Consider the following 10,058-nt stretch of genomic DNA (forward strand, 5'->3'; position numbering starts at 1 on the left):
CCTCAACGCCCCTCAGACGCAGGTATGTGGGGTCCAGGTAGGGTAGGTAGACAACGGGCAGAGCGTAGAGCTGTATGTACAGGCACAAGCAACTTCTCCACTGTTCCCCTGGTATCCCCTTACTCTCCCCACTCCCCATCGAGGCCCCTTACTATCCCCACTCCCCATTGAGGCCCCTTACTCTCCCCACCCCCCATCAAGGCCCCTTACTCTCCCCATCAAGGCCCCTTACTCTCCCCAATCCCCATCGAGGCCCCTTACTATCCCCACTCCCTATTGAGGCCCCTTACTATCCCCACTCCCCATCGAGGCCCCTTACTCTCCCCACCCCCCATCGAGGCCCCTTACTATCCCCAGTAAGGGGCCTCGATGGGGAGTGGGGAGAGTAAGGGGTCTCGATGGGGAGTGGGGAGAGTAAGGGGCCTCGATGGGGAGTGGGGATAGTAAGGGGCCCCACCCCCCATCGAGGCCCCTTACTATCCCCACTCCCCATCGAGGCCCCTTGCTATCCCCACTCCCCATTGAGGCCCCTTGCTCTCCCCACTCCCCATCGAGGCCCCTTACTCTCCCCACTCCCCATCGAGACCCCTTACTCTCCCCACTCCCCATCGAGGCCCCTTACTCTCCCCACCCCCCATCGAGGCCCCTTACTCTCCCCACCCCCCATCGAGGCCCCTTACTCTCCCCATCGAGGCCCCTTACTCTCCCCACTCCCCATCGAGGCCCCTTACTCTCCCCATCGAGGCCCCTTACTCTCCCCAATCCCGATCGAGGCCCCTTACTATCCCCACTCCCTATTGAGGCCCCTTACTATCCCCACTCCCCATCGAGGCCCCTTACTATCCACACCCCCCATCGAGGCCCCTTGCTATCCCCACTCCCCATCGAGGCCCCTTGCTATCCCCACTCCCCATTGAGGCCCCTTGCTCTCCCCACTGAGGCCCCTTACTATCCCCACTCCCCATCGAGGCCCCTTAATATAACCACTCCCCATCGAGGCCCCTTAATATAACCACTCCCCATTGAGGCCCCTTGCTATCCCCACTCCCCATCGAGGCCCCTTGCTATCCCCACTCCCCATCGAGGCCCCTTAATATAACCACTCCCCATTGAGGCCCCTTACTCTCCCCATCGAGGCCCCTTGCTATCCCTGACACAGGCCATTCCCGAACGGCACCTTATTCTAGACTTTAACCACCAAAACCCTCAACTGCATCTAAGCTCCATGGCTAATTGAGTCTGTTTAAAACCAAACCTCAGAGATTCCAGGGGGAATTATCCCAACATCTTAAAAAAAAAAGTTTCCTGTCACAGGTAAGATTCCTTACATAGTGAGCTACTTTTTACCAGAAGCCTATGTGCCCTGGTAAGAATTAGTGCACTTAAATAGAGAATAGGGTCCCATTTGGGACACTGGCCTGGTCTGCGAACTTGATTCCAACCTTTTAACCCCTGAATAAAAGACAAGCGTGACATGAGACTGCAGGTCATGTGACCTCAGAGACCTGAGTCCCATGTAGGAGGCAGTGAGAGAGCTGAGAGACAGGGACGAATGCTGTAATCAGCATTCTCAATAATGAAGGGCTTCACCAACCTAAGGTATTTCATTTCACCTAGGAGAGAGAGAGGGGTGAGAGAGGCAAAGGAAGGCCGAGACGGGGTTTGGAAAAGAGTGTGGGAAACGAACAGACACCAATTTAAAATGTAATTTCACCTCAGCAAGAGAGGGAAGGAGAGAGATTTTAAAGCAGTCCTTTCATTTGACCTCAGCGAGAGAGGGAAGGAGAGATTTTAAAGCAGTCCTTTCATTTGACCTCAGCGAGAGGGATTTTAAAGCAGTCCTTTCATTTGACCTCAGCGAGAGGGATTTTAAAGCAGTCTACTATCAGCTGTTGGGACTCAGGACCAAGTAGAAGTCTGTGTTTACAGTGATGACTATCTACATACTCTCTGCAGAGAAAACCTGTTATCTTATAAGACAACCTGTTATCTTAATACAGTCTCAACGTTAGTTAGGCCACACCAAGGGAACAAGCCTCATATCTCAGTGTTTCCCAACCTTTGGTCCTCCAGTACCCCCAACAGTACACTTTGTTATTGTAAACCTGGACACACACACCAGATTCAACTTGTCAGTTGATCATCAAGCCCTCAGTGATCCGAATGGAGGTGTGTTTGACCACAGGTACAACAAAAAGTGTGTACTGTTTGGACCAGGGTTGGGAAACAAGGTCATATCTTTTAACACAGCCTGAAACGTTATTTAGGCCAAACCATTCGGAATGACACTAAAACAGCAGTTCAGAATGGTTAGATTAGCAGTTAGCACTCTGGGATTCACTTTACACTAGTGAGGCAACGAGATGAGATTTGGAAAGAAGGCTTAGAGACTAAATAAAACCACGACCGTTCCTTTTCAACTGTATTTGAGATTCATTTAAAATGTGGAATGTTGACTATGGGACATATATACCAATCCATCGTTGACAGTTTTTCTCAAATGTTATCTATTTCCTGATAACACAACATAAATCGGGATAAAAATAAAAGTTTCACAGGTAAACATGTATTGACATGGTGTGCCATCTAGTGGTGAAAATAAAGTAGCACAAGACGATTCTACAAAATGCCTCTTGTAAAGAAAAACATTGGTAATTTTAGTTCAATCAGTCCTGCCGACCGCAGGAATGTCCACCAGAGCTGTTGTCATCTTATCGAATGTTAATTTCTCTACCATAAGCCGCCTCCAACGGCGTTTTAGAAGATTTGGCAGTACGTCCAATCGGCAGACCACGTGTATAGGTGAGCACTTCACTGATATGAACAGAGTGCCCCACGGTGGTGATGGGGTTACGGTATGGGTAGGCATAAGCTTTAGCCAACGAACACAATTTCATTTTTATCAAAGGCAATTTGAATACACAGAGATACCGTGGCGAGATCCTAAGGCCCATTGTTGTCGTGCCATTCATCCACCGCCATCACCTCATGTTTCAGCATGATTATACACGGCCTCATGACCCAAGGATCTGGACACAATTACTGGAAGCTGAAAATGTCCCAGTTCTTCCATGGCCTGCATACTCACCAGAAATGTTGTTTCGTTTATATATTTTTTCAGGGTACATCAAATCACTCACTTGGAGGTGGGCATCTTTCACACAAATATGAGCCAATTTAAATCCAATGGTTGAAACTATGAACTGGGGTTAGGACCAATCATCTATGAGTAATAATGATGCTTGAAACAAATTCAAATTCATTATATTTTTTATTTTACAAAGAGATTCTTGAGGCGCATCTCCCGACCTAGAAGTTCCTGTTAGGAAAAGGGAGAGGAAAAGGACATTAGATCACATCAGTGAGGACATTACATCTGGGTGTGTTGCAGTAGTAGAGCCTGACCAATCACAGTTTAATTTAGGCGAACAACGTCACCAATCACAGTTTAATTTAGGCGAACAACGGCCCCAATCACAGTTTAATTTAGGCGAACAACGGCCCCAATCACAGTTTAATTTAGGCGAACAACGGCCCCAATCACAGTTTAATTTAGGCGAACAACGGCCCCAATCACAGTTTAATTTAGGCGAACAACGGCCCCAATCAGTTTAATTTAGGCGAACAACGTCACCAATCACAGTTTAATTTAGGCGAACAACGGCCCCAATCACAGTTTAATTTAGGCGAACAACGGCCCCAATCACAGTTTAATTTAGGCGAACAACATCACCAATCACAGTTTAATTTAGGCGAACAACGGCCCCAATCACAGTTTAATTTAGGCGAACAACGGCCCCAATCACAGTTTAATTTAGGCGAACAACGGCCCCAATCACAGTTTAATTTAGGCGAACAACATCACCAATCACAGTTTAATTTAGGCGAACAACGGCCCCAATCACAGTTTAATTTAGGCGAACAACGGCCCCAATCACAGTTTAATTTAGGCGAACAACATCACCAATCACAGTTTAATTTAGGCGAACAACGGCCCCAATCACAGTTTAATTTAGGCGAACAACGTCACCAATCACAGTTTAATTTAGGCGAACAACGGCCCCAATCACAGTTTAATTTAGGCGAACAACGGCCCCAATCACAGTTTAATTTAGGCGAACAACGGCCCCAATCACAGTTTAATTTAGGCGAACAACGGCCCCAATCACAGTTTAATTTAGGCGAACAACGGCCCCAATCAGTTTAATTTAGGCGAACAACGTCACCAATCACAGTTTAATTTAGGCGAACAACGGCCCCAATCACAGTTTAATTTAGGCGAACAACGGCCCCAATCACAGTTTAATTTAGGCGAACAACATCACCAATCACAGTTTAATTTAGGCGAACAACGGCCCCAATCACAGTTTAATTTAGGCGAACAACGGCCCCAATCACAGTTTAATTTAGGCGAACAACGGCCCCAATCACAGTTTAATTTAGGCGAACAACATCACCAATCACAGTTTAATTTAGGCGAACAACGGCCCCAATCACAGTTTAATTTAGGCGAACAACGGCCCCAATCACAGTTTAATTTAGGCGAACAACGTCACCAATCACACACTGGCTGTACCTGAAAACCCATATGTGCGTTCCAAATAGACTGAACAAAAATCTACACCTGAGGAGTATTTCCGTCTGTAATAAAGCCCTTGTGGGCAAAAACTCATTCTGATTGGCTGGGACTGGCTGCTATGTGGGTGGGCCTACGCCCTCCCAGACCCACCCATGGCTGTGCCCCTGCCCAGTCATGTGAAATCCATAGATTAGAGTCTAATGAATTCATTTAAATTGACTGATTTCCGTATATTAACTGTAACTCAGTAAAATCTACGCAACAATTGACATTGTTGCGTATCTATATTTGTTCAGTAAGCAGTAAAGTTTTATTAGTATGTGACATTTTAAACATTTAGTATGCCTCAAAAATGCCAGGATGTCATAGTCATTTAGACTTTTTTTTTTTTTTTTTTTAAATTTGTGTAGAATTCACTGCACACACTATTGGAAGAGAATCGCCTTTCGAGATCCACGTGTGTCTGATAGCAGCTGCTAATCAGCTGAGGGAACGTACCAAAATTAAATGTACGGCGGGAATCAAACGCATTGGACGACGCAATCTCAGTATTACGGATATTCGTTGCTTGCTGCATACGTTGGTACTAAACAGCAGTTCGTTCTACCCTAGTACCTCGTTTGTGATAATATGCAAATCATAAGGCAAAAAATATTGCTGATTTCAAAGCTGATTGTCACCAAAAATGTTATTAATTAATTAACTTATATAATCTCCCCCCGCCTCACATCTCGCGCAGTCAATATTATCTTTGCGCCAGCCTCAAACTGACTGAATGACATCATGACTCTTAAAGAGACAGGCACACTTTTATATAAGAACAGAATGGTTCTTTTTTTTGTGTGTGCAAAATGTAGTTGATCAGTATAATAAAATAAGTATCAAATGGAAGGGAAGTAGATTTGTTTTTCGTCTGTAGCCCCATGAAATCAGCACCAAAACGAGCTCTATAACTCTACATTCACACACTCCTATTGAATATGAATCCACCTGTATTGTGACTAGACCGTGGCGACATCTTGATTTACCCAGTTTACCAACAGAGATTTATCACTCGAATAAATTACCTGTATATTATGTAGTTTGCTAAATAAATAAATATTGTATGATTGATTCATTTAATTAATGCATACATTTAAAATGTAATGAACACGACAAATCTGTCTGGATCAAGAGCCATTCTGTGACTTTGGATAAAAGGCCTTCCTTTGTTGTGGCATCGTTTTGGTATCGCGTATCGAAGTCAAAATGTTGGTATCGTGACAAACACTAGGCTGGACACGGTACAGCAGAGACAACGCAGGTACTTACTTTGACACGATGCTGTCGGTCTTAGCCAGCCTCAGGAGGGAGTCGTCAGCCTCACCCTGCGGGATGGGACAGGAGGGTCCGTTAGATAGTTCCTCTTTATACACACACACACACTGACCTCACATTTGTTAACACCATCACACAGAAGAGAATGAACAATATCAAATGATGCCATGGTGACTTGTGGGATAAATGTGTGAGTGACTTCCTGTCCTGAATCTACACTGATAACACCAGACTTTGGAAAGGGGAGGTAGTGGTCTCTATAATTCATGTACCTGGATGCTAGGATAAAAGATAGTTGATGCCAGTGGTGTGTCTGAGGTTTACCTATAACCTTGCTATGGAGGAGACAGCATGGCCTCAAACCATCTCAGTTATTTGTAACAGACACTACAGGAGGACAGAGACACTGCAGGAGGACAGAGACACTGCAGGAGGACAGAGACACTGCAGGCCAAGCCTCGCTGCCAACGACCTGCAACATCGCCTTGTGTAAGGTTGCAAAATTCCAGTAACTTTCCCAAGAAATCCTGGTCGGAGGACTCTGAATGTATGGAACAAAATTAATGGAAATTTGCACCCATGGCCTTTTGAAAGCGGAGAAACCTACCATTCTACGGATGGCACCGCAGATAGCGTAGGTCTTGAACTGGCCATTGAAGCGACCGGTTACCTTGTCAACCTGCAATAAAAAATGTAATTAGTACAATGAGGTTATAAGGAGTAGAGGGCCCGTCATGCCAAATATTGACCCCCTGCCAAAAAGTGCCCCCCCCCCCCGCGTCACAATGGGATTCGAGAGCTAGTACATGCCAAATTCTGCCCGCGCTACACAACACATTTTTGGGGGGGTCATTGTTACAGGTCATTTACAATATGTTCAGCATTAAATCTCACTGATTATTGGCAGAAAGTATAAAACATAATCCATGGTCATTGATTTAGTTAGCATGAGCCCGAGCTGCAAGCATGGGAACTACAAACGATGGATGACAACACAACTGTGAGCTAAGACCACTTCTCCAAAATCTTTATTTAGTTAGCTAGCTAGCTATGCTAAGCTTTGTTTTCTATTGTACTACTTGTGTTAGTAGAAATACAGGTGATTTAAAAACCGCTCTCATATACTAAGTAGCCTTAGAAAAGTGCTGTCAGCTGTAAAATGTTATGTAAAAAAAAAGGTTAACACCGTTAATCAAGCGTCTTGTCATCTGATCAGATCGTACCTCGTACCCCCCCTTTCCCAGGATCTACACGATTCACGTGGATAACCTATTTTGCAATCCAAACTGCGAATATCATTGGAAATTTTGCTTCCCTGTATCGAAATGCACGTTCCAATAACTTGAGTTCTATTTTGCCGCTTGTAGACTACTGTCTCAATATGTGCAGCCATAGATGGTAATCCAGCGTTTCCCCAAACTCGGTCCTCGTTTGTTTGTTGTTGTTTTGTTGCCCCTAACACCACAGAGCTTATTCAAACTATCACAGCTTGACGATTAGTTGAATCAGCTGTTTAGTGCTCGGGGGAAAATGCAAAATGTGCACCCCTTTGGGGTCCCGAGGACTGAGTTTGGGTTACCCGTGTTATCTCTCTATAAGAGCTGATCTGTCGTCAGTATTGTGAAATAATTACAATGTTAAGGTAAGATTTGAGTTGAGTAAGCTGTTCTGAGAGCAGAGCTGTCTTTTCTTAAAATACTTTCAGATCCTGTAGAGGTTAAATCCTATCAGTATCGACAACGCACTTAGCGGCTTTTCTGTCTGTGTGCCGTTTTGGGAAATGCATCTTCGGCCGTTGTAGGAAAGACGCATCGTTAAAACACTGGTACAACTCAACTTCCATCGCTTTCGGGGAAACTGGGCCCAGATCAATGAAGACTACTGGGTGTGTTTCAGTGGAGGCTGCTGAGGGGAGGACGGCTCATAAATGGCCAGACCCGAGCAAATGGAATGGCATCAAACGCATAGAAATGTGTTTGACACAAACACGTGTTTGATATTTGATACCATTCCACCGAATCCACACCAGTCATTACCAAGAGCCCAGTCCTCCCCAATTAAGGTTCCACTAACCTCCTGTGGTGTGGCTCAAATGGAACACGATCCCCTACACAGTGCACTACTTTTGTCCACTACTTTCAGTAGTGCATTACATAGGAAATAGGGTGTCATTTGAGACACACTAAAGTACATTATGAAGTTCCAGAGTTCTGTAGCTAGTGCCACTAGTTATTACCTCAGCAATGTTGATCTGGATGGAGGCGTGGTCCTTGGCTCCGATGATTCGGTTGCTTGCAGAGCTGAAAGACACAGGGTCATAGCAAGTTGTATATAGAATCAGAATTACAGGACCTCTAGCTAATGTTGTTGACAGGGCTAAATGGATTTAGAGTGCTTTCATCAGTTAAATTATGTATCTAGCTATAAAACCAACTATCTAGCCATTTTGCAAACTACTAACTTTGCTCGTTATTGTAGGCTTATTTAGCTACCTGGCTAGTTACAGGTGTGGCGCTACGAGTTACTCACCATTTACGTGGGACGTACAGGTCCACGAATTCACCGGCGTCGTTCTGCATTCTGTTTTTTTTTTGGTGCTGATCGGTCACTCGATCTGTGAGTAGCAGAGAAAAAGATGAGCTATTAAATCAGCTAGCTTGCACCACAAGGAAGTTCAATACCCTGCCCTGAACGTGTCACACACTTGCTGAGCTACCACCTTAGTGGCTGCTGCCCTATGTACAAAGTCATGGAACACTGGTCACTATAATATTCACATACCGTTTAACCCACTTTATATGTAAATACTGTATTCTAGTCAAGGCCTATGCTATTTAACTATTGCTGTACATATACCATTCTTCAGATATAGTACGTATTCTATCCATATGGTAGCCTAATGGTTAGAGCGTTGGGCCAGTAACAGGAAGATTGCTGGATCAAATCCCCAAGCTGACAAGGTAAACCCACTGTTCCCCGGGCGCCAAAGAGATGGATGTCGATTAAGGCAGTTGGAGAACCGACTAGGCATCCCCCTTTCCCATATAGTCTATACATTCATCACATATTTATGGGCCAGACTCCGACATTTCTCGTCCTTACTTTTCTTCATTTTTTTACTACATTAGCTATCATACGTCAATTAGCTAACGTTAGCTAGCTTAATTTGTTAACGTGCTAGATAGTTAGCCAATGTCAACATTTCTCGTTAGCATGGCAACGTTATGTAGGGAAAAATAATGCGCTTATTAAATATCAGAATTCAATAAACAATCTTTGGTGGAGAAGGGAGACGTTCATAAGCAAATACGAAGCCATGTGAACATTTGCGTTGACGCCGAAGCTTCCAGCATGTGGCAGGCACAGCGGTAGCATGCCGACATTTTTTTTACCATAAAATGTGCCAAAAATAACGACAACATTCAAAATAAACAAAGCGCTACCGTTAGCGGAGATGCTTTGCAATATATTCTTTCGCCAATTGGACAGCTATGATTAATGAAAGTACAGTATTTTTGTATTCGTACAACAGAGAAAATCTTTCTCTCACCTTTTATCACAAATGGCTGACAGGAAAGAGAGAACGTCGTTACCGGATGTTAAACCTCTACTACCGGTGTCGCAAGTAATTACTTCCGTATGGAAACATTAAAAAACAAAACTTGGCTTTTGTGCAAATATTGTTACAAAGAAAATACAATGATCCACCAACCACGTTACGCGAGTAAAGTCATACCATATATATAAGAAATCACAGCTGTAATGGAAACATTAAGTTTCGGCAAAATGTTATAAATGCCGACAGATAATCTGTTCGTTTGACATGGTGGGATCTTTTTGTGATGGTAAAATTAATTACGCTAGAAATGATGGTGGAAACGTATTTATGCGCAAATATTGATACAACCATCATATCGAAGTACATTTGGAGTCACGCGATGATATGGTGTGTGGTCCTCCCACACAGACTCGGGAAAACTACAGTTTATTAGGCTACAGATGAAATAAGTTATGATGAACTTCACAGGGTGGTCAAATAAAAATGTCAAATCAAATGTTATTTGTCACATGCTTTGTTAACAACAGCTGTAGACTAACAGTGAAATGCTTACTTATGTTCACAACAATGCAGAGAGAAAGAAAATATATAGAAATAATTGAA

The 10,058-nt window shown here is 44.0% G+C and overlaps 1 protein-coding gene across 2 annotated transcripts; it reads right to left on the bottom strand.

Moving 5' to 3' along the window:
- Positions 1-3,252: 3,252 nt before the first annotated feature.
- LOC139557899 (small ribosomal subunit protein eS21) lies at positions 3,253-9,755 on the bottom strand. Of its 2 annotated transcripts, none has more exons than XM_071373222.1 (6): positions 9,447-9,755; positions 8,426-8,510; positions 8,133-8,196; positions 6,504-6,575; positions 5,891-5,946; positions 3,253-3,319 (listed from the first exon to the last, which is right to left on the bottom strand). In XM_071373222.1, exons 2-6 carry the CDS (start codon positions 8,473-8,475, stop codon positions 3,310-3,312), a joined length of 252 nt encoding a protein of 83 aa, XP_071229323.1. In that variant the 5' UTR covers positions 8,476-8,510; positions 9,447-9,755; the 3' UTR covers positions 3,253-3,309. The 2 variants fall into 2 exon arrangements, with proteins under 2 accessions (XP_071229323.1, XP_071229324.1); XM_071373223.1 differs by having other exon boundaries at positions 9,340-9,452.
- Positions 9,756-10,058: the final 303 nt, after the last annotated feature.

The sequence above is a fragment of the Salvelinus alpinus genome, chromosome 28 (genome assembly GCF_045679555.1).
Source record: "Salvelinus alpinus chromosome 28, SLU_Salpinus.1, whole genome shotgun sequence".
Lineage (NCBI taxonomy): Eukaryota > Metazoa > Chordata > Actinopteri > Salmoniformes > Salmonidae > Salvelinus > Salvelinus alpinus.